The following is a 25,260-nucleotide window of genomic DNA, read 5'->3' on the forward strand; positions in this document are numbered from 1 at the left end:
AATGGCTATTTAATATATATCATCTATCTATCTATCTATCTATCTATCTATCTGTCATCTTTCTAATTTTATAAATGTTGTATTACTAGAAAGAATCCCTTATCAGAAGAGTTATACAGTGGTACCTTGGTTCTCAAACTTAATCTGTTCCGGAAGTCCGTTTCAAAACCAAAGTGTTCCAAAACCAAGGCGCGCTTTCCCACAGAAAATAATGCAAAACGAATTAATCCGTTCCAGACTTTTAAAAACAACCCCTAAAACAACAATTTAACATGAATTTTACTATCTAACGAGACCACTGATCCATAAAATGAAAGCAATAATAAGTGTACTGTACTATAAAATAAATAAGACAGTATTGTAGATGATAAATTTTTTAAAAAAAAAATCTTACCTGTACTGATGCTAGTCATTGTTTGGATTGAGGGTGGGGGCTTTTATCCATTTCCACAGTCACACAATCAATCAATCAGTAGCTGAATTGGGTTCCACACAGTCACAAAAACAGATTAATTGAAAAAGCCTCAAAAACAAAAACACAAAATAAATAGCAAAAACAAAAGCGCCAAACTTACACAGTTCCGGAAGTCCATTTGACTTCCGAAATGTTCGAAAACTAAGGCGCAGCTTCTGATTGGTGCAGGTGCCCTGGAAACAATAGCCGACATCTGCATTGGATGTTTGGCTTCTGAAAAATGTTTGAAAACAGGAACACTTACTTCTGGGTTTTCAGAGTTTGAGAACCAAAGTGTTTGAGTACCAAGGCATTTGAGAACCAAGGTACAACTGTATTCCTGAATTTCTCGTGAAAATCTTCATTCCTTCTCTTTTGCAAACACAGCCTCTTCAACTAAAACAGTACTCTCATAACTTTAACCCAATAATAGCATCAGGCATCCCAGTAGCAATGTAAATTAAGTCAATGGGGGGAGGGGGTAATTTCCTATCAACAGTTCCCAGGTGCATTGTATGAATATTAGTTCAGAGATCTGCTTTCCCTCACTGGTGCACACTCTTGGCAATGGTGATATTTGCTCCCTTCTTGTCAGAAGGAGGGAACAACAGGAAACAATGCCAATTGGAGTATATAGGCAGATCAGTGGTTTGGGGGGACATGGTTTCTCAAACAAAAGCTGCAGTTCAAGTCTGACTCAGCACAGCAAAAGGTTGCAACTCTCTTGTCAGTTCCGCAGCTGAGAGCTAGTCAGATGCTTTGTTGTTGTTTTTTTTTTGAGAAATATTTATTAAAGTTTTACAAAAACAAGTATACAAAAACACATAATAAAGGGAAAAAAAGAAATAAAAATAAAAACACAGAAAAAATAAGAAAAATTAAAAACAATTCCATTTTTCATAACTTAAAACTCATTTGCTTGTTTCTTTGACCTCCTCACACCTCCCCTTCTTGTATTCCCATTTAAATAATCAAATCAGCAAATCCTTACCCTCTTTCATTTATCTTATCTCTATAACTTAACATTTTATAACTCTGTATTTTTATCCATTATCAATTCATTTTTGCATATTCTTATCAACTTTGTTGCTAATACCACTTATTTCCAATCCAACATCATTTTAATTATGTTTTTACCTATTTATAACCCTTTTTCCATATTCTCTTAAAGCATTACAGCTGGAAACCACTTAATTTCTATCCAACATCATTCTAACATTCATTAATTTTACAATATTTCTGTAGATAGTCTTTAAATTTCTTCCAATCCTCTTCCACCGACTCTTCTCCCTGGTCTCGGATTCTGCCAGTCATTTCTGCCAATCCCATATAGTCCATCACCTTCATCTGCCATTCTTCCAAAGTGGGTAAATATTGTGTCTTCCAATACTTTGCAATAAGCTAGTCAGATGCTTTGAGGCTTTCTGTTATACACAACTCTGATGCTCAGAGTAGGCCATGAAAACAGTTCCCCCTTATTAGATACCACAATATGTTGTTGGAAACTGTTCCTTTTGAACTGGAGAAACCTCTGTAGCATTAGGGAGCTAGATTTGATGGAAATGAGATTATTTGGGGGACGGAAGTCTTGTTCCTTCTAGCAAGATTTGAGATTTGGGGTCAGCATTGTTGGAAGCAGTGCGGATTTTCTTCTGCTTCTCAGTTCCTGTTTGATGTTTCATTGTTCGCAATCACACCAGATGCCTCCAAAATGTAAGGGTGCCATGCTCAGCACTCATTTCCTCAGCTCCAATGAACCAAAGTTCCTCAAGTTTGCTCCACCACTACCCATGATTGCTGAATTGAACATCCATAGTCTCAGGCTGTATACCTGTAAATACTACATGATAGCGACAAGCATGAGAATGCTGTTGCCTCGTGCCCTGTTCATAAGCTTCCCTCAGGATCCTGTTAGAAAGAATTACAAACTAGAGGGATATGAGGGTCACACCTAAGGCTTCACAATAAGTATGAAGATAGAATATGAAGTATTTCAGGGACTGTATCACTATCTGGAATGTCTAAGTTTAAAAGTCTAAGTTTAAAATTTATGTCGTTTGATATGATTTTGTTTATTTGGGGGGTTTTAAAACTTTCTTTTCATTGGACCCAACGAAGAAAGCTGAGAATACCGGGGTCCTTTTTGCATAGAAAACATATTTATGTGAGGTCTTTTTCATTCATTCGGTGGTTGTCTACTGAACACAGGACACAAACCTGCTTCTGGATTTATGAGCATGGGGAGGGAAATGAATTTAAGAAGCCAGTTAGACCACAGTCTTTCTATCAGTAGTTTTTATCAGTAGTTTTTATAAGACAACAACAACAACCATAGTCTGCAGTTATTGCAAAAAATTGCTATGAATGCTTCTCAGAATAAAGCCATTTCAGAGTTGGTGGCACTATTGTTAATCTATGTAATTGTATCACTCCAAATTAAATTCCGAGAAACAGATAGGTGCATCTCTCCATTGCAACAATTAACATAAGCAACAACAACAACAAAACGGTAGCCACACTGTAGCTGGTACTAAAGGAATTCCTTAACACAGACACACAGGAACGTTATGAAATGATCCCGATATACTGTATTTTTTGCTCCATAAGACGCACTTTTCCCCTCCTAAAAAGTAAGGGGAAATGTGTGTGCGTCTTATGGAGCGAATGCAGGCGGGAGGCTCTGCTCAGTGCTCCCTTTAAAGAGCGCACGGAGTGTGTGTGCGGCTTTTCGGGGCTTTTCCCCGAGGAGGGAGAAGGGCTGCCCTTCTCCCTCCTGGGGAAAAGCCCCCAAGAGCTGCACACACACTCCACACGCTCTTTAAAGGGAGCACGGCTATTGGGGGAGCCTTAGCCACGTGCAGCCTCTCCCGGGCAGGGGATGAAGGCTCCCCTCGCCCGGGAGAGGCTGCGCGTGGCTATCCCATGAGCCAAGACAGCCAGCAGGATCGCTGCGATCCCGCTGGCTATCCTGGCTTCTTGTTTAACCGTGCACAGCCTCCGCAGGGCACGGGGAGCCTTCATCCCGCTGCCCTGCAGAGGCTTCGTGTGGCTATCCCTGGCTTTTGCGGGAGGTGGGGGAAGGGACAGAGCGCGCTCTGCTCAGTGCTCCCTTTAAAGAATACTTTCCCCCCCTCTAAAAACCAAGTGCGCTTTATCATCTGGTGCGTCTAACAGAGCGAAAAATACGGTAGTTCAAGTTCCAATGCTTTCTGTGGAAGAATTCAACCTACGCTAAAATCTCTTGAGATTAGCAAAAGTCAATTCAATGTTTTGTTTTGTTTTTGCCTGTTTGTCTAAATTATGCTTTTATAACAATGTTTTATTTATTTTAGTCATAACATTGTAATTCCATTGCTCCAGAAGCGGTTTAGTCACGCTGACCACATGACCCAGAAAGCTGTCTGTGGATAAATGCTGGCTCCCTCGGCCTGAAAGTGAAATGAACACCACACCCCATACTTCTCTTTGACTGGATTTAACCATCCATGGGTCCTTTACCTCTACCTTTAATACCAGTTAATTTAATTTAAAACTTGCTGCAGGAATCTACTTTGACACGAAAGACAGCTGAAGAAGCAAAGGAAAAAGCACTGGCCTATAATTTGGATAAAAAAATTGGCTTCCAGGTGGAAAAATCAAAATTGGAAACAGAACTGTTAGATCCCAAAACTAAGATACTTTCAAGAATGTATAACTTGCTGTTAAAATGGAATACGCAGGATGAAACGGTTAAATCTGCTATGATTAAATGGGCACAAGATCTTGGACATAACATTATGTTTGCTGACTGGGAACAGTTGTGGACCACAGGTATGAAATTCACGGCATGTAATGCCCTAAGAGAGAATATTATGAAAATGATATACAGGTGGTACATGACACCAGTCAAGCTTGCAAAAATCTACCATTTGCCCGATAATAAATGTTGGAAATGTAAAGATAATGAAGGTACATTCTTTCACCTTTGGTGGATGTGCCCAAGGATCAAGGCTTTCTGGGAGATGATATATAATGAAATGAAAAAAGTATTTAAATATACCTTCTTGAAGAAACCAGAGGCCTTTCTCCTGGGCATGGTCGGCCAATTGGTGTTAAAGAAGGATAGAACTTTTTTTATGTACGCCACAACAGCAGCAAGAATATTCATTGCAAAGTATTGGAATTGGCAGAAATGACTGGCAGAATCCGAGACCAGGGAGAAGAGTCGGTGGAAGAAGATTGGAAGAAATTTAAAGATTATCTACAGAAACATTGTAAAATTAAGGAATGCTAAAATGATGTCGGAATGAAATGAAGCGGTTTTAGCAACAATGTTAAAAAGGAGTATGTAAAAATCGAATGTTAATAGATGAAAATATAAAGTTATAATATGTTAAGATAAAGAATTAAGATTAAAAACAAAGAGGGAAAGGATTTGCTGAATTAACCATTCGAACTGGAATACAAAAAAGGGAGGTGTGAGGAGGTCAGGGAAACAAGTAAATGAAAGGCAAGACATGGAAAGATGGTTATTTTTAATTGTTTTTATTTCTTCTGTATTTTGTATTTTTTGTTTTCTTTTTTCTATCTTTTTATTACTTTTGTAATTTCTTTTGAAATTTTAATAAATATTATTTTTTAAAAAAAAATTTAATTTTGCTGGACTGTGCACTACCTAGATAGTATCACTGAAGGACTGCTTTAATTAAAACCTTTAAAATTACATACATATTTATGCTCTGCTGAACCTCACACTCCAGTTTGCTCCCTGAGAAAGCAAGGTGCATTATTCTGCTACTATCTCAACTGTTCTGGCATTCCACTGGCAAAAATTAAAAGGATAATGGTCTCAAGTTATTACAGCAACTTTGCTTTCCCACCCAATCACAAGAGGAGGATGAAGTATTATTTTGCAACACTGAATAATTCTGAACTCTTAAGAGTGTGCGTACACGCACACACCTTCAGATGGCTTTTGGTTTCATAGACGTCAACCGATGTGTTTGAAAGCCACAGGAAAATCTCTTTTAAGATACGAACCATATAAAGAGCAAAAGGAAAAGTAGCTGGCCACAAGGCAAAAAGCAGGTCACCTGCCAATACTAAACAGGGCATTTAACAAACTTCTTCAATGCTTTTTGGACTCTAAAACAGGTATGTTCCTTTTAAAATTTCTTTACCCAGTCATTATTATCATTGACGCAAATACAAAACGCAGGCTATGTAAACTGTTAGTGTTTGAAATTAGGGACTAACTCAGTATAGATTCTCCATGCTGAAACTTCATAGTCACAAAAACTGCAACGACTTTTTCTGTTGAAGGAGTTGATAGAATCAAGCATTCGCTATCTCAGGACCACAGTGCAATTTCCTTTGTAATTGATTCAAAGTGACTGTCATTTCTCAGAAGGAAGATTATGATATTTAAACTCAGTGGAAGAGCATCTCTGTTTTACATGCAGAAGGTCCCTGGTTCAATCCTCGGCGTCTCCAGGAAAGGCTGGGAGAGAACCCGGTCTTAAACCCTTGAGATCTGCTGCTAGTCAGATAGACTATGCTGAGCTAGAAGGACCAGTGATTTGACTCTATATAAGGCAGCTTCCTGCATTCCTATGTGTTTTATCCCTTCATAGTGGTTGCTCCCAAACTCTCTCAGATCTTTCTAACACTGTGTTCTGGTTAAATTCTTTAGACTCCCAAGATTTAAAAGGAATCATCTGTGTAAGCTACTAATAAAATGGACTTGGGATATACCAAAGTTGACTGATGGCATAATTCCACATGGTGTTGATAGTATGCAGAGACCCAGACCTGCTTAGCTTCAGCAATGTGCCTTCAGACCTTGGGAAAATAACTGACTTTCCACACTTATCAACCCTCAGGCACCACATATCCTTTGCCGACCGGGAACTTGGCAGATTAGCAGTCTGATCCACATGGTCAGTTAACTGCACACATTACAGGCGTATTTTAACACTTGCCACACCACTCTCATAACACACACCAGCCTAAGACTGCAATGCTGAATTGTACTCAACCTGACCAGGCTCTCTTGCTGACTATTAGTAAATAGCTGCTGGCATGCACCTAATGATCTGAAGAGAAGCCCACCAGATTTCAACATTTCAGGCATTCTGTAAGCAAACAAAAGCCGCCTTATTCCAACAAGCCCTTGGTTACTCTGATTTGGCTGATAACAGATTTTGTTTTAGTAGTGCTACAGTTACTTGCTGCTACTGCTGTTGATTAGCTTGATTCTGAGGTTTTAATTCTGCCACTGATGTCTGTTTGATTTTTGCCTAGTTTATGTTGTTAGCTACCTTGTGCTCCTGTGGTTGGAGGAAAGGCAGGATATAAAAACAAGATGTGAAATAGTTAGCTGGCTATAGATGTCTCTGAGTTGTGAGAAATGAGGTAGCAATGGGCTGTGGTCAGAAAGCCCTTGAAAAAATACATCCCCATAGCTATTACACACTTGAATAAGCAAACCATCTGCAAATCTTTAGTTTACATAGTTGTAGAAGTGAAACCCATTGAAAGGTGCAGATACATCTAAAAGTTGCCTTGCCAAGTTGATTAGAGTAGATGCTACTTTAGAGTAATCAAGTCATTACAAAGGTTTGGATACATGGACAATTTCGTTGTCTGTAGAGAGGTACATACAAACTGGGCCCTCATCCTCATTTATTTTTATTTATAAAAATATTTATATATCACTACCTCATTAAAAAAAATAAAATCAGTTTAGAACAATAGATAAAACCATAAAATTAAAACAAAACTAAACAAAACAAAAGATAATAGAAATCAGAAAACTATTGGGGAAAGATAACTTCCTGACAGAATGAACAGTTTTCAAAAGTCATTTAAAAGCTGACTTACTGCCACAGAGATGTCCGACGCTTGGCACTATCACTTGCCTCCTCTCTGATGGAGTCTCCTTTTGCCTGGCTTTGACGTTTTTCAGACTATCCCTTGCTGCAGTGGCGTAGCGTGGGTTGTCAGCACCCGGGGCAAGGCAAGTAATTTGCACCCCCTAACCTGTGGATTTGCGCCCCCTAACCCGTGGATTTGCGCCCCCTAACCCATGGATTTGCCCTAACCCCAGATGTTGCGCCCGGTGCGGCCCGCCCCCCCTGCACCCCCCACGCTACGCCACTGCCTTGCTGTACTGTACTTTTGTTGGCTAGTTATATAAACTAGGTTCCTTTACTAACTACAGTGGTACCTCAGGTTAAGTACTTAATTCGTTCTGGAGGTCTGTTCTTAACCTGAAACTGTTCTTAACCTGAAGCACCACTTTAGCTAATGGGGCCTCCTGCTGCCGCCGCGCCGTCAGAGCCCAATTTCTGTTCTCATCCTGAAGCAAAGTTCTTAACCTGAAGCACTATTTCTGGGTTAGCGGAGTCTGTAACCTGAAGCGTATGTAACCTGAAGCGTATGTAACCTGAGGTACCACTGTATCTCTGAAAATGATGGCATACCTGTGGCATAATATTTGTGCACTTCAAAAGAATGCACTAAAAATCACTTCTGCTTACAGCCAAAGCTCTTGAAAAAAATGTAAATTGACACACACACATTTTATTGTTGTAAAACTGCCAACATTAACGATTCCAGCGTTTAACCTATAGTTCTGTTTGTACACCAACAGCTCCACAACAACTGGAGGGGGCAAACATCTATGAGGTGCATCAAATGGAAGCTGAAGGTTCACTGTTCTTCATCTGGAAATCATTACTGCATTTCATTTCTTAGAAATGTTAAAAATAGCCACTTCCTCTTCAGTGTGCATGGCTCTAGCAATTATTTCTACCAGTACATCTACAAAACAGATCCTGCTGCAAAAAATCAGACCATCAAACTATGGAAATGTTATTGGCAAATATGGTTTTCTTGCATCTCAATTAAAACCTCCTATGCCTAGGGATGTCTGAGAATACCAAATAAAACTAAAAGAGAAGCAGTGTTCACACTTATTTGTTCCATTTCTGGGACGATTAAGTCTGCAATCAGCCCTGCTAACTGAAAAGGAAATGCTTTGGAGTAAATGCATTTCTCATATGAATGCAGCATCACACTGAACAGATTTGTCAAAAAGTTGCTTTAAACATTTAAAAAAAATGTATGTGTACCATTGGCTGGGCCCAATGGAAGCTATAGCCCAAAACATCTGGCGGGCACCAGAATGGGGAAAGTTGCTCCTGAGCTTCTTAAGCAGGCATCCCCTCCAGATGTTTAGGGACTACAACTCCCACCACCCCTAGCTAGCAGGACCAGTGGTCAGGGATGATGGGAATTGTAATCCCAAAACATCTGGAGGGCCGAGTTTGGGGGTACCTGTTCTTAAGAACAGTCACAGATTTCGTTAGATACTGTACGACACTATTGCTTACAGAAAGTTGTTTGTTTGTTTATTTCTCTCTCTCTCTCTTCCAACTCCAGGTTTTGTCTCTCAGAAAAGGTGCACATACTTTGCCTCTCCTGTGAAGCATTTAAGATGCGCATAACCAATTCCTCAGGTTGCAATGTTTATTCTGCAATGGAGCCATTTCCTTATTTTTATTACTTGATATTTCTTATTGGGTTCATCGGGAGCTGCTTTGCCCTGTGGTCCTTCCTGAAGGCAGAGCAACATCGCAAATGCATGAGCGTCTACTTAATTAACCTGCTAACAGCAGACTTTTTGCTAACCCTTGCCTTGCCGGTGAAAATCGCAGTTGATTTAGGAGTTGCTCCCTGGAAACTGAAAATATTCCACTGCCAAGTCACAGCTTGCCTCATCTATATCAACATGTACTTATCCATCATATTCTTGGGATTTGTAAGCATGGACCGTTGCCTTCAGTTAATACACAGCTGCAAGATCTATCGCATCCAGGAGCCTGGCTTTGCTAAGATGATATCAGCAGTAGTCTGGGCAATGGTTCTATTTATCATGGTGCCAAACATGGCAATTCCAATCAAAGAAATCGAAGAAACAGCCAATGTGGGCTGTATTGATTTCAAAACGACGGTGGGAAGAGATTGGCATGTTTTCACTAATTTCATTTGTTCTGCAATATTTCTCAATTTTTCCGCCATAGTGCTTATTTCTAACTTCCTTGTGATCAGATTACTCTATCGAAACAGATACAACATGAGCTACGACAATGTGAAGAAAGCTCTGGTGAACATACTCTTAGTCACTGCAAGCTACATAATATGCTTTGTTCCTTACCATATTGTCCGGATCCCGTATACTCTGAGTCAAAGCAAAGCTATAACCACAGACTGCTCTCTCAGGCGAACGCTCTTCAAAGCAAAAGAATCCACCCTGCTACTTGGTGTGTCAAATCTCTGTTTTGACCCAATTTTGTATTTTTACCTTTCAAAGACATTTCGACTGAACGTGACAAAGGCTTTCGGGTCGCGTAAAGAAAAGAATACTCCCCCAGAAAATGCATTAACAGAGACAGCACTTTGATGTTTCAGTTGAGACTGCAGACCATTCTAGACAATTTATTGCTCATTAAAAATGCATTGACCCCGCCCCCACCCCAGGTAGAGCACACAATCTCTCCATCTTTCCTTCAGGTAGAGCTTCAGTTGCAAGGGCACTGCATTTTATGAGAAATTGCTAAGGAAAAGAAGCAATAGCCCCACCCCAAGATACAATATTCATTGCTAGTAGCTATTGCTCTGTAGAATTTGGTTGCACAATGTGTCACAAGCAGTTGTCACATTTTGTTTCTGAAGGGTGAAATACAATGATAGTCATACTCAGATTAGTCATTGATTTCAATAGTCTACTCTGCGTATGACTTGGATGGGGATTACTCAAAGTGCCCCATGGCAAATGATTTAGCTGAGATTCCTGCATTGCAGAGGGATGAACGAGATGACCCTCAGGATCTCTTCCAACTCAACAATTCTATGAATTCTCCCCCTGCATACCTGTAATTTGACATTCAGTTATCTTGAACTGGCATGACTGAATACTTTGTGAGCCTTTTTTAAGATGGTTGCTTTCATAACACTTACATTTAGAGTTATGTATATAAGAAGCATGTAATTCATCTAAGGGAGTACACACAGTGGGTTTGGTTTAGATGTAACAATAAAAAATGGTGTCACAGGAACAAGCCCCATGCTTATGATTCTATTTTCATGTTAATCTGCTTGAAGACTATGATATGCTTGACAGACAATGTACAGTTTTCAAAATGTACTTGGATAAAATATTCATATAGGAACCCAAATCCAGGTTAAACTAGTCATGGCTAAGTCCAACTGGATATAAGGAAATGAGTTGAGTCAACTAATTTACCACTCACCTGTTTCAGTGACACTTTGTATGATGAGTACAACAAAACAACGAGCCACGACCTGGCTAAATGAATTGTCATTAGTTTGAAGTAAGCCGGTAAGCAATTTATTTATTTAACAGAATTTGCATCCCACTTAATTGTAAATAAAACCTCTAAGCAGTTTTGCTTGCATGTGTATAGACTTCCTCTTCAAAGACAGAAAGAAGTTACTTACCAGAGGTATAGGAAAATGTGTTGCATATTGCAAATGGCGAAGGAGGTTGTAGTTTGATGGGAAAATCAGCTCCCTCAGTTTTTCCCTCTTCATAGACTTTTCACTCATTGTTGAAATTCTTCTGTCTATCATTGATACGGAATTCAGATTCTCACAAGACTCCCCAGGCATTGGAGAAAATATCTAAGGCATGTAAACAAACATTTAATACTGTAAACAGAAATACACATTGAATTTATGGTATGGCCAAAAAATGCAGCTTCATTTTACCTCAGAATAGGTAACTTATGATGTATGTCTGAGACAGCCAATGTGGCAACTCCCAGATGTTAGTCCACAACTATCATCAGTCACAGCCAGAATGGCCAATGGTCAAGGATGATGGGAACTGTAGTCTAACAACATCTGGAGGGCACCACGTTGGCTACTCCTGATGCATGCCAATGAAAACAACATTCAATTGCATTGAAATATGCAGGAACTAAAACCATTTTGATTCAATTTTCAAACAGCAGCTAATAAGGGGGCCAATGTTAGCACTCAATATTGTGAGTGAAGAATGGCAAAATGTTTTTGTTTTATTTTTTAAAAATGGTTTCAGTAAGTATAAATGATATGAGTTAATGTTTCACTGCTCGTGACATGCTCATGATGGTGGCAGTTTAAACACAGTGGAAGTGGTATCAAGGTTACCACAGTGGAAATAGGTGAGGCATCTTTTGTAAACCTAAGACCATGATGCTATTTAAAAGAAGGAAAGGATGAGTATGGGGGAAAGGGGCGAGATACTTTGAGAATACCAGAAGAAATGCAGAAAATGCTGGTAAAAGAGTGTGTTCCATGTCTCAGATCATGCTGACACACGTAGCAAAGTGAAGAATGGGTTTTTTAACTGAAAAAATCCGAAGTTAGACCTACTGGAAATTCCGAACCAAAGTCTGTCTTAAAGTCATTCTTGTCTATGTCATCAAAAATATTAGCAGTTCCCGAGTCAATGTACATATGTTCCATAATACTATGGTCCTAATGATCACCGAAGAGAAAAAGAAACACCAGTCAGAGCATGATGTAAAGCATGGGTGACTGGCTGCGTAAGATTTAAAAAATCACTGTTTTAAAAAGCACGATACTAAAATTCTTAGACTAAACAAGACGGAAGACATTTCTGCCCCCAACATATATAACACTCAAAATGGTCTCTTTTTGAAGTTATACTTAAAAAATAATAATAACAAGCTCGGGAAAACTGCACTCAAGGGCGATAGCCTGAATGTTTTGTTTACAATGAATGCGTAATCTCCTGGGAAATGTCTGCTTTGCTATGGGATCAGATTAGAGAAAGGCTACAGCTAAACCATCAATACTTCTCTAGAGGGATGCGTATTCCCCAAGTACAGTGCAATTTGTATAAAGGACCACTGTTCACAAGAGATTGTGCTGCTGCTGAGATGAAACCTTGCAGAAATAAAAGTCTAAAGTCATGATTCTTGCAGGTCCAAATAATAATGGATTGGTTTTGAGGAAAGAACCTAACAACCATTAAAGTTAAAAATAAAATTTGGGCTCAAACCTTAGAAGGACACCCTTTCCTTCCAATTCCAATCATGGACATATAAAACAATGCAGATGTAACTAATTCTATCGGCACCTTTAATATATAAAGAGATCTTGATCCATCAGAGCCCAATAGGTGCAAAATATCACATTTCATTTATGCAACAGGCATTTCGTCATCATGGCAGCTCTAGACTGTATTTAGCCACGAACTACCTTTAATTATAATGTGTCAAAGCTATTATCTCATTCATCTGCATAATATATTTTTTTATTTAATAAATATTTCTAAACCACTGAGGGTTATATCTCCTTCCTCTCCTCTCCCCTCGTGCCCCCATATTCTGCTCCAGAGAGTCCCCCAACTCTCCAGAGCGGATTTTGAGGTTGTGCAAGGAGAGGAGAGGGAGGTTTCATTGTGCAAGCAAAACTTTGATGTGCAAGCAGAATGGCATCAACGAACAGAACCCTTCGTGTTTAAAAAATGTCTACGTACCATGGAAACAACACCAATCAACATTAAAAACAGTAAAATAATATCACAGAAGCAAACACAGAAAATCAGTGATACAGGTTCCAATCTTACGGGTTAGGGAAAGCCTGCACATTTTCATAAAGACATCTGAAGCAAATAATTGATGGTGCTTCACATCATAAGGCAGAGGTAAGGGCATTCCAGAGTGAAGGGGGAAAGGAGGAAATTGCCTGTTTTAACATTACCACTATATGATATTCTGTAGAGTGTGCTGGCCTGAGCAAAAATATCCCAGGTGTTCGAAGTGATCTTGCAGGTCTACACAGGGGCAAGCAGTCCTTCAGGTAACCCAGTCCTGAGTTGTTACAGTAGCCCAGTCCTGAGGTTACCAGTATATGGAATCATGGTGGCAAAGGTATCCCTATCCAGGAATGGGTATCGTCGACACACCAACACAAGTTGGCAGTAAGCACCCATCACCAGAGAAGTAACCAGGGCCTCCACTGACAGATGAATCTAGGAGAACCCCCAAACTACATGTCTGTCCCTTCAGAGGAAATGAAACTTATATAATCTCATATACTGTCTTCCATTCCAATCCCAAAGCAGTTTAAAACTTTGGAAGACACTCCTCTAAACAAAACCGGTAAAAAAGCAAAAGGCAAAAACAATACAACCAGTATAAATTACAATATAACAATAAATCCAGCAACCTGAAAAGTTCTCCAGGTCAGGTATCAATGACCCCCAGAGGAAAACTCAGCAAGGTTGGCACCTGTGAGAAACTGTTCCATAAACTTGTTAACCAGGCAGGGCCTCTACCTGGATGGTGCCAGATATATTTCTGCAGGCTGTGGCACAGCCAATAGGGCCTCATCCTGAGAGCAGGGTAATGTTGAGATCTCAAGATCTCAATATTGCACTGTTGGCATGGAAGCTTCTGCACAGTGCAACTCTCGTCCTGCATCATCAGGATAAAACACGTGCACACTCATGCAAAATCCCAGGTCACATGAGAAAACCATAAACTGCTATTCCTTTCCATGCCGACAGAATCCCTCCAGAAACTGGGGAGTAGCAGCAGCGGCATGGACTGCTCCCATTATACTGGCGAAAAGAGGCTACATTAAAGGTTGGCACTGAGAATCTGATGAACAACACCGATAAAGCTTTCTAGGCAGCACAATTATTATTTTTCAAAATGCTCTTAGGATAAAGTGGGGTAGGGAGAAAACAGCACCAGGTTGTCATTTTTGACCGAGTGAAGCTGAGAAGCAAACTACAATGCACTTCATACCTCCAGTTTCACATCTTGTTCCCTAGAATACTGTTCATCCATATTTTCCCCAGTTGGCGAGCGAGACATAGAGGTTGCAGTGATGGATAAGTCTCCACGTGATATTAAAGTGCACATGTAAGCATCGTGGGAGAAAACATCATGCCGTATGAATTCACAGAAAAGCAGCACCAGGTTCACAAATTCCATCTTCTCATGTTCACTGTTTGGGTCAGCTACCAATAGAGAAAAGGTTAGATTTTATTAATTAGCATTAGGCTCAAGCAGCTTTTGTTTAAAAAGAAAAAGAAAAAAGTAAGCCTACCTTAAAATTAAGGTAAAGGTAAAGGGAGCCCTGACCATTAGGTCTAGTCATGACTGACTCTGGGGTTGCGACACTCATCTCGCTTTATTGGCTGAGGGAGCCAGCGTACAGCTTCCGGGTCATGTGGCCAGCATGACTAAGCCACTTCTGGTGAACCAGAGCAGTGCACGGAAATGCCGTTTACCTTTCCGCCAGAGCGGTACCTATTTATCTACTTGCACTTTGATGTGCTTTCGAACTGCTAGGTTGGCAGGAGCTGGGACTGAGCAACGGGAGCTCACCCCATCGCGGGGATTCGAACCGCCGGCCTTTTGATCGGCAAGTCCTAGGCTCTGTGGTTTAACCCACAGCGCCACCTGCGTCCCACAACCTTAAAATTAAGGTTACACAAATAGCTACTTAAATATTTCAGACACAAAGGGTAGAATTCAAAACGGCCCTAAGGAGATAAGTTACATCAGCTTGCTTGTCCAACAGATTGGTATCCCCTCTGCTCCCACAAATTGTTCTCCCATCCCTCCAGAGATTTAGGAGAAGGCCCATTGTGCCAGTAGGAGTCCTCACACAGGCTTCTGCTAGCAAGACAGGTTAGTTAACCCCACTCCTTATAGCTCAATCAGTAGAGAATGAGAAGCTTAATCTCAGGATCATCGGTTCATGTCCCACATTGGGCAAAATATTCCTGCATTGCAAGGGGTTGGACCAGATGACCCTCATGGTCCCTTCTGACTCTATGACTATTAATTGCAGCCCAAACCATCCTTCTCATGTGATTACTCCAGGCTTCAAAAAGTCAGCCCATATAAGGAGGTCCTACAACACTTCTGAAAAATACTCAGATTGGCATATCTCTTTGCAGCTTAACACATTAATTTGATCACATTGAGGCTTTCTGGAAGTTGCAAGAATAATGTACCATGAATTGGACAATCAAGACAATATATTTGCACTATTGAACCAATATAGGTTAAATGACGGTGGAGGAAACCCGGTTATTAGAACCCATGGTATATGGTACCTGAATGCACCGACATTCCCACTCCATAAACCCTTACGGAGTTCTGCTCTTTTTTTCTAACTACTACAAACACACACAAGTGTCAGAAAGCAACATATACAGGTTCAGCATATGGTTAAGCATATCTGAAGTTTATCCTTCAGGTTCCAAAGATATCAGAAGCCCGCTCCACAGTAACTCAGAGCAGGGCTTTCAGTGTGGCTGCCCCAGTTCTGAGAACAGCATTCCAGTCACAATATGGCAGGTGCAGACTATTAGCTCCACCTTTGTGGACACGCAACAAGGGCATGTGGGACCACTATTGGCTTACCTATGAGGAGAAACCAGGAACAAATTGCAAAGGGAGGTATAAAAAAGTCTAAACTACTCTGATAAGCACTGGAGGACAACTGTGTTTCATCTGGTAATAAACTGATGAGCTGGTGCCTTGATGCTCAGATCTGACACATTTGCGCTACAATCCTGTGCATATTTAATAGGAGCAAATCCCACTATAAACTGTGAGTCTTACTTCTGAATAAGCATGTACAGAATGACAATGTCAGAGTTTTAGTTTATGTTTTCCCTAGTGCCGAATGTTAGATTGTACAGTCTAAGTTTAGTCTGTAAAGCAACTGGTCCAAGGTAAGACAAACTTGGAGTGGGGCAGGCAGGACATTCCCCACCCCCACCCCCCAAGCTCTGAAACAAAAAGCCACATTAATTGCCTCAAGGCAAAAACAAAGCTCAGAAATACTTTAGTTCCCAAAACACAATGTTTTGGAAAGTTAAAGCCTTCTAGGGGAAAAAAATAAAAATCTGTAGGTCAGGCAGAAATGAGGGAGGGGAAAAAAATGATACAGTCACCAATAATAATAGTGAATATCCAGTAGCTGGACAAAAGGTCACAGAGTTTCATCCTGCTCTGGAACAGAGAGGATTTGATGCTTACATAATGAGGGGGCCTGCGTGTCTAAAAACCTAAGGAGGACATTCTGGAAAACGGGAAGGCTGGATCCAGCAAGTGATGCTGAAGAAATGGATTCCTTTTCGTCCAAGACTTCTGCCTCACCACATCGCTGCAGAAATAAGACAGGATAAAAGCAATCAGTGTAGAACTGCAACACAACAGCTATGAATGCAATTGCACTTGCCCTCCCCTCCCCTATTACTTAGGGGCACACAAGCAAAAAGGGGAGGGGAAAAAGAACCTGTTGTTCAACCTGTTGGCCTCTGCTTGTGTGCGAGGAAAAACAAACAAATTAATCTAGAGTCATCTGAGATGTGGCCAGATGACACGTAAGAACGGAATAAAGACTGGCATTCTCAGCATCCTATGTTCCCTCTGCATGAGAGATTAAAGACTTCTGATACTTGTTACAGGGCCTGAACCTTCCGCTATGAACCAAGATGGATAACTTGCTTATAAGGCTGTAGTTCATGGTCAAAGCTAGTTCTCACTTAAATATGAACTGCATTTCTCTCTCCCTGCACACAGCTGTCATACTGCAAGGACAACTTACTTCCACTTCAATTTCAGCTTGCCTCTTCTCCAATAATTTAGCCACAGCCATTGCCCTATGCTTGCCAGCTCTTTTGCTGCTCACGGCCCATTCACAAAGCAACGTTACGACAGCTTCGTCATTAGTTGCAACCTGTTAAATAAAAACAAAACAAAAGGTCAGTCTCTTGTTTAAGAAGGTTAAAATGCTGGCTACAAAGACAGGCATACGATGCGGACCAATGGCAACACTAAGTTTCCTGTTCAATTTCCTACCCCTTTTATCCCTAGGATGTATGTTTGTCTAAAAGTTCAAAAGAGAGTTTCTTCTTCTAGGAGGGACAGGGAATGAATGCATGGAACAGAAGCATAGTAGATGTGTGTTGAAGAGCATGATGAGCTAGTCTGAAACGGTTCTCAAAATGCAATGCATGTACAGTGGTACCTCTGGTTAAGCACTTAATTTGTTCTGGAGGTCTGTTCTTAACCTGAAACTGTTCTTAACCTGAAGCACCACTTTAGCTAATGGGGCCTCCCGCTGCTGCCGCTGGAGCACGATTTCTGTTCTCATCCTGAAGCAAAGTTCTTCACCTGAAGCACTATTTCTGGGTTAGCAGGGTCTGTAACCTGAAGCGTATGTAACCTGAAGCGTATGTAACCCAAGGTACCACTGTATACCAAAACAGGCTTTGCTATCACTCTTAGTCTTGTTTACATTTACTATACTACTGGCTACATTTATCAGTTCAAAAGCTGCTCTTTTCAAAGTAAGGATCCTTTATGAACACAGTGCTTCTGTACATATTTCATTACACATTGTTTTCTTATAACTTTTAATTGAAGATGAACCTTTTTTTATGCATAAGAGCCACCTTCATTTTAGAGGTGATACACCGCTTTTTATTTAAAAAAAGAAAAAGCTGTCCTAAGCAATTCTTATAATTCAGAAATGTGAATCCTTAGCTAGCAGTAAAATCCAACATTCATCTTTAATCATCCAATCAATGGTTTAACCAGTTTCTGTATGTGAACATCAAAAAACAAACTTTCTGTATCGTTATTACTACTCACTACTGCTATTAATTATAATTTATACATAACGCAATCCATGTGCATAGGCACTTCAGCACTTTACAGAATGCAAAACTACAGTTCCCTGCCCCAAGGAGCTTACAATCTAAAATTCAACCTGGGGAAAACAGAGGAAAAGGAACAGGAAGGAAGGAGACACCAAGTTAAACATGGGGAGGAATGTGTGATTTTTCCAATTTCACATTCTTAGGCTTAGTTACAACAGGGCAAGGAAACTAGGTGGTAAAGCCAACCATTTCATTTTTTAAAAGTTGGTGTAGAAAACGGATTTGAGGAGAGGTGTTCTGGGACACACTTCCAAGCAAACCAACAAAGGAGAAAGGGTGGAGACGATTGAAAGAGCAGGAGACTTGTGGCTGGTGGTAGCTGGTAGCTGGTACAGCCTGAGAAACTAAGATTGCAGACATATTTGTGATCGGAATGTAATGACAGAAAGAAGGGGGAGGCAACGCCATTTAAGGCTTTCCTCTTAGCAATTAGGTGCATATTCTTAATATACAGTGTCTAGAAAGGTCCTAAGCACATCCTTTTCTATTAGCAACAGCAAACATAAGCAGAGCAACGGCCTCCCACATCCTCCTCCTGTTGCAACTTTATCTTGTTCAAAGCATTTGCTTAGATACACAACAAGATATATAGGAGGTGATTATCTGCTGCTTCTTTCCATCACACTATTAATAACGGCTTTGCTAGATATCACCAGAAGCTTGCCTAGTCTAGCACACCATCTCCAGTAATGGGAGCCTGGATCAGGCCCATGCAGAGGCAAGGGCAACCGGGTACACTTGCCCCGGGGCCTCAGAGGGCTAAGCTAGCCAGGGCAGGAGGCCTGTCAGAGACCAGCTGCTTTCTCTGAGTTTAGAAGCTTTATTCTAACAAGGCACACTCTTCAGACAAGCTCTGCACGGGCCGGGCCTGGATCATCCTGGAAAGCTAAAAAAAAAAGGTGATTCACATCCCTTTTAATTCATCTGCAACCACAAAATGTTAAGGAAGCCACACACTTTTCCAATCAAAAAAGAAACCTAGAGGGAAGGGAGATCAACAAAAGTTTACAAAGTTGTGGGTGTTGAGAAAACGAAGAAGGAAAATTATTAACGTATGTAGCACACATAGGATTGGGGGGGACGGACCCGACCCTCCATAAACGGTAATTGTGAATAATAGGGCAGTCATGTGTCCTACTTTGCAGAAGACATTCTTCTATTTCCATTGCAGAACAGAGCGAAGTGTGCCACTCAGACAGAACTGTCTGCACCTCCTAAACTACACTCATGCATGTAATTGCAGTGGAAGAAACCATCCCATTGCCAATGTTGAAGGTGCAGATTCAGTAGTTAATGAAGATTCAGTAGTTAATGAAGCCAACATTTATATGTGGAATGGGGAGGTACCAAATTTTCCTTTGCCTCAAACAGCAAATTGCCACAGGCCTAACCCTGAATACTCCTGCCAACCTAGCAGTTCAAAAGCGGTGTTCCCGTGTGCTGCTCTGGTTCGCCAGAAGCGGCTTAGTCATGCTGGCCCCATGACCCGGAAGCTGTACACCGGCTCCCTCAACCAATAAAGCGAGATGAGCGTCGCAACCCCAGAGTTGGCCATGACTGGACCTAATGGTCAGGGGTTCCTTTACCTTTACCTAACCCTGAATATGTTGTAGGAATACAAAAGCAACGTGCATAATCCCATTCCCCCTTTCTACAAACAAGATCTCAGGCCAAAAGCATTGGGTGACCAAGCAATGCTTGCCCCTTGCAGAACAGGGTCTTGAGAAGTCCCATCCCGAAAAGGTTGCGTTGGGCTCAATTCTCATAGCACAAGGCCCAGCCTTTCTGCTTCTTCCCCTCATCCACACGCAGCACACAGTAAAGATCCCTGCCTTGTTTGTGAAAGGGCTGGGAAATTAACTTTGGGCAATAGCACAAACAAAACAAAGCCAGATGGCCCTCCTTTATAAAAGCTAAAAAATCTGAAGCTACTCTTAACAGCAGCTGTGACTTTTTGCATTGGATATGTGAATGTTTATAGAAATTGGATTATTTTATTTAAAAAGGAACACAAGTTAGCACTGGAATTCTTGGCAATAAATTAATAGTGATACATTTCTCAGAACAACATATCACTTTATTTTCCAGAGCACTGACGACTGAAGTGAAGCCATTTGACACTTTTAACTTAATTTTTCAAACGGAATAATTGCTTAGTTGTCTTTAGAAGCATCCAATTCCTCCATATACAGAAGTTTTTTCAATACCTCCCTTCTGACCTTTCATTGTGCAACATTAATCAAGAACAGAATATATGCTGTGTGAAACTGAAAAAGGACAAACAGCTGGTTCTGTTTCTAAATGAGTCAGACTTGTTTTAAGGCTGTGCAGCTGCCAGTTTGACTACAACACTCAATCCCAATCGTACATATAAACAGGAGAGAGTGAAGCAAACTTCAGACCTCTGAACTGCCAGCAGAAAATGCACCACTAAGTCCACAAGCCTAGAATTCTATAAGCACTGGGGGCAGGGGGAGAACACTGAGTCAGTAGTTTTTTTCAAAGTTTGCACTTTGAATGTTTGCAGCCACAGCTGAACACACAAGCCAATTTTAAATGGAAGAGTGGATTGACTTGCTAGTATAAAGATGTCCCAAAGCACGTTTCTCCCTCAGCCATAAACATGGTTGTCTAGGGTTGGAGGCTGCGTTCATGATTTATACAAGTCCCTGTCAACTTTCGACCAAATACTCCAAGGCGACTTAGAAACACAGCAATACAAACATAGCAATTTAATCAAAACTAGAACCACAAAAAAGCAAATTAATAGGAGCAGCAATAAAACAATTCAAAAGCAAACAGAAATTTTAAAATACAAGTCAACCTCCAAATGCTTCTAAAATATAAGGGGGGGGGAATCATATTTATATAACCATTGCCCTAATGTCAATGCATTCCATTAACTTGGAAACATAATTTGCATTTAAAATGAAGCCAAAAAGTTTCATGTTTTTAAACTTTCAGACTAGTATATAATCATGCCCCAAGAATGATGTACACTTTTTACATAAACATAATAATAAAGTATCCACTTATTAAGAATTAGAACCTGGGAAGAACAGTTTAAGGCTCTACATCTGTCATGAAGGCACCAAGTAACTTAGGAGAAGAGACTGTTATGAAGGTGTATCTACAGTCAACATCATATGGTACCTTTGTTGCCATTCTGTTCCTAGTAACAACATGGAGCCTTTCTTCACCTCCCTTGCAATAGTATCAACCTAATATGAGCTGCCATATTAGCTCATATTTGTTTGTTGTAAACACAAGTGCTGGGGATGGGGCATAAATAGTATTTTACACCTTGATCAATGCATGCAACATCTTCTCTATGAAATTATTTATATATTCCACTGATCTCAAACCTCAAATTTGATTCATAGATTGAGAGTGTTTATCCAAGGCACACTGGCTCCAAAAGGCCTCCTTATGATTAAACAAAAATCTATAATAAAATTAAGCAGTTGATAACTAGCAGCTTTTTCTAAGCACCCCTAATTGGATGCCCCTCAAAAGTCTGATGGGTAAGACCAGTCAAGAATAATCTTATCTAAGTGGCTGTAACCTAAACAGACAAGCAATATGGTCATAAAATTGGGGGGGGGGACTGTTTGAACAGCCTAAATGTTATTGGGTAAAATCAAGTCACTATTCCAAGAGAATGTTCTCTGTAACAATTTCCTCCGCAATTATGACTTTTATGTAATTATGACAATTATGACCCTCTATCACAAAACAGCTCACCCAAACAATATGATAGGAGTCACTGTTTGAACTTCAAATCTGTCTAGTTTGGGTGTTTATTTTATTCTGTTCCCAGGCCTCCAGCGTCCTCCAACATCATTGTTTTCAATATGCTTCTAATGTCTCTCCATACTGTTCGTAAACCTCCCTGCGATGATAATGTTTCCATTGTATCTTCAACTTCCTAATAGCTAATTATTGCTATATTAATTATGGCAATCAGACTATACCGCCCTCTAAAATTGAACTGCTGATATAGTTGATGATGGCTGCACTATTTCACGCCACCTTTTTTATTTAATACCTTTCCTTAGTTGCAAAGGGGAAAGGCACTCCCAACCCTTAGGCAGCTTCAGCTCCGCATATAGGAATTCAAAAAACCCTGCTGAAAATCCCTCTTCTGCCCAGTTACTAAAGGCTCAGAGACACTGCATCTATCCCTTGCCTCTACCCCCCCTAACTTTGCTTGTGATCTTTTGCATTCCATAACTCCAGACAAAATTCTCCTGCGTACAACATTTAACAGAATCAGCATGGATAATCCTAGGAACCAGTTATGGGATTCCCCTCAATTCCATTTAAATGTAGACATTTCCACTGTTAGCACTTTGGGCTTGCAGTCACATCTTCCTTATCTTGAGCCAAACCAAGTCAAAAATACAACTCCCCCTGTTCTAACCAAGTCTGCATCATCAAACCACCTCCTGTAACAGGAAGAGGTTTGGGTGGGTCCAACAAAAAGCAGATACAAGCAGTACCTACTATAAAAAAAACACCAGCACATTATAGCTGAAAAGTGTACCAATCAGCTAATAATCTCATCTGTTGAATCCCACATTAAGAATATGGAGCAGGATCCATCCTTATGTGCATGCAGCTATATCTTGAAGCCATTGGTTCATGTCCTACCCTCCAGAGCAGGAGAAAACAAGCTTGCTCCATCTTCCATGTTGACATCCCTTTAGATATCTGAAGATGTCTATAATAGCTCCTCTCAGTCTCCTCTTTTCCAGGCTAAACATAACCCAGCTCCTTCAACTGTTCTCCATAAGGCTTAGCTTCCAGACCCTTCATCATTTTGCTTGCCCTTCTCTGCACATGTTGCAGCTTGTCAACATATTTCCTAAATTGTGGTGCCCAGAATTGGACACAGTATTCCAAGTGTGGTCTGACCAAGAAAGAATATTCCTTCCCCTGATCTTAAGAGTTGCCATATTTCAAAAAGTGAAAATCCGGACACAAAAGTGAGCTTTTTTTTTTTTTTAGTTTTACCCAAATTTGTTGAGCTTTTGAGTTTTTGAGCTATTTTTAATGAAATTCGACACTGGCTGCCATACTGGATTTCCCCAGACATTTAAGCAATTTCCACCCAGGCCCTGTTTCCAAGGGCCAAATACCATCTATGTCTGGGAAATTCCGGACGTATGGATTCTACATTATCTGGACACTAAACTTCTGTTGATGCTGCCTGGAATAGCATTAGCTTTTTTTGCTGCTGCATCACACTGATGACTCATGTTTCATTTGCAGAATTCATAAAAACTATCTCAGAGAAAATAATAAAGAAAGCAAATGAAAATATTTGTTACAACCAGATATGCATCCACTGAAATGACAAAAGTCTTACTTCTGGATAAATGTGATTGTGGGTGGCATGCAAGTCAGCTTAAGGAACAAGGCTGGCACAGTGGACCTCCTAACCTGAGGTGAACAGGTATTAAGAAACACAAATAAGGCAGTTTCAAGAAAGCTGGAGCAAGCCATTATCAAGTAACCATATATAGGTATATATTATCAGCTGCTTCCTAACAAACGGAAACGGCTAGAAACAGTTTACAGAGCCACATTTTTATCGACTGGTAGTTTCCAAAAAAGTAAAACTTCCCCACTGTCTGAATAGTCTCTATGGGAACAGCTTTGCACAAATCGAATATTTCTCTCAATACTGGACTTACTCACGGGGAAATTATGCAACCTTCTATGAATAGCAACTGATCAACAAATTTAAAATGGCAGCGCTGAAGGTGAAGGGCAGAATACAGGAGAATTGTGGGCAAGAAAAGAGGGTGGCTTTGTGAGGCTACGTGAAATTGAAAAATTGACTCATTCCTGAGTAGTGACATGTTCTGTGCAGTCAATGCAGTACAGGATATTTTTAACCAAGGACTGAACTGGAAAACTTCAAAAGCTTGTTCTAGTAAATACACAGCAGGATAAGGGGAAAGGTTGATGATATGAATAACTTGGTTTTTTTACCCAAGAGACTAAAAACAGCTAATGGTTAAAACTTTCAAAACCTACTCTCCCACAATAATAAATAGCTTAACATGAGCTAAGGATGCACGTCACAAACTGTGTCTGATGTTTAGTTTGAATGCATATACATTACTTTAAAACCATTTGGCTATTCCTCTGATGTGCCCTTGAGAATTCAAGGAGGCATGAAGGAAAGTATCACTCTGAGAAAGAGGGAAATGATACCTTAGAAGGGACCTATTCTGCGGGAGATGAGCCCTTATCCTGTAATGCCAACAATAATCTTCTTGGGGAATCCTGTTAGGGGGTCGCTTGATCATTAGGAACATGGGCAACTGGGTGTATGACAGGTGTGTGGCTGCACAGTGACCTGCCTCAAAGGTTGTAGATGTTGCACGTCATCCGGGTAGCCAGGTAGACAGTGCTGTGGAGGAGTCAGAGGTAGTAGTGCATGATGGCCCTGGAAGCAAACTTTAGTGTGCTAGGCGCCAGGCAAAAATGTTCCTCTTTAAACAAGCCTTTGGCTTATTGACATCCAATGCCCTTTAAAAAATGTGTTGGGGGAGGTTATTAGGTTGTTTTGCTTTTTTTACGTATGGTGTGTTATTATATTGTGATTTTATGTTGTAACCGCCCTGAGACCTGCTGTTGGGTGAGACAGAGACGCGGGTGGCGCTGTGGGTTAAACCACAGAGCCTAGGACTTGCCAATCACAAGGTCAGTGGTTCAAATCCCCGCGACGGGTGAGCTCCCGTTGCTCGGTCCCTGTTCCTGCCAACCTAGCAATTTGAAAGCACATCAAAGTCCAAGTAGATAAATAGGTACCACTCCGGCGGGAAGGTAAACGGCGTTTCCGTGCACTGCTCTGGTTTGCCAGAAGCGGCTTAGTCATGCTGGCCACATAACCCAGAAGCTGTACGCCGGCTCCCTTAGCCAATAATGCGAGATGAGCACCGCAACCCCAGAGTCGGTCACAACTGAACCTAATGGTCAGGGTCCCTTTACCTTTACTATATTATCACAGTGGTACCTCGGG

The 25,260-nt window shown here is 40.7% G+C and overlaps 2 protein-coding genes across 8 annotated transcripts in view; one reads left to right on the forward strand and one right to left on the reverse strand.

Annotated features, from left to right (window-relative positions):
* Positions 1-25,260, reverse strand: part of MED12L (mediator complex subunit 12L) — a 180,406-nt gene that overhangs the window by 119,949 nt on the left and 35,197 nt on the right. For 4 of the 6 annotated variants that reach the window (XR_014547948.1, XM_083613024.1, XM_083613022.1 and 1 more), the window contains exons 11-14: positions 17,108-17,239; positions 16,537-16,663; positions 14,284-14,498; positions 10,958-11,140 (exon numbers count right to left, since the gene is read on the reverse strand). Coding sequence is in view for 5 of the 6 variants with exons in the window: in XM_083613024.1 (XP_083469150.1) it covers positions 10,958-11,140; positions 14,284-14,498; positions 16,537-16,663; positions 17,108-17,239 (657 nt within the window). In the remaining variant the exon portion in view is untranslated. Of the gene's footprint in view, positions 1-10,957; positions 11,141-11,875; positions 11,981-14,283; positions 14,499-16,536; positions 16,664-17,107; positions 17,240-25,260 lie in introns of all 6 variants that reach the window. The other 2 variants (XM_083613020.1, XM_083613021.1) reach the window with 1 other exon arrangement.
* On the forward strand, positions 5,161-10,905 carry GPR171 (G protein-coupled receptor 171). 2 transcript variants are annotated; one of them, XM_083613540.1, is made up of 3 exons: positions 5,161-5,587; positions 8,088-8,144; positions 8,879-10,905. In XM_083613540.1, the coding sequence occupies exon 3, from the start codon at positions 8,934-8,936 to the stop codon at positions 9,897-9,899; it is 966 nt and encodes a 321-aa protein (XP_083469666.1). In that variant the 5' UTR covers positions 5,161-5,587; positions 8,088-8,144; positions 8,879-8,933; the 3' UTR covers positions 9,900-10,905. The 2 variants fall into 2 exon arrangements, with proteins under 2 accessions (XP_083469666.1, XP_083469667.1); XM_083613541.1 differs by lacking the exon at positions 8,088-8,144.

This window comes from Podarcis filfolensis, assembly GCF_964270895.1.
Source record: "Podarcis filfolensis genome assembly, chromosome: 5".
Lineage (NCBI taxonomy): Eukaryota > Metazoa > Chordata > Lepidosauria > Squamata > Lacertidae > Podarcis > Podarcis filfolensis.

Bases quoted from the DNA above. Each gene is read 5' to 3' on its own strand.
- GPR171 (XM_083613540.1), top strand. From the start codon at position 8,934: ATGCGCATAACCAATTCCTCAGGTTGCAATGTTTATTCTGCAATGGAG.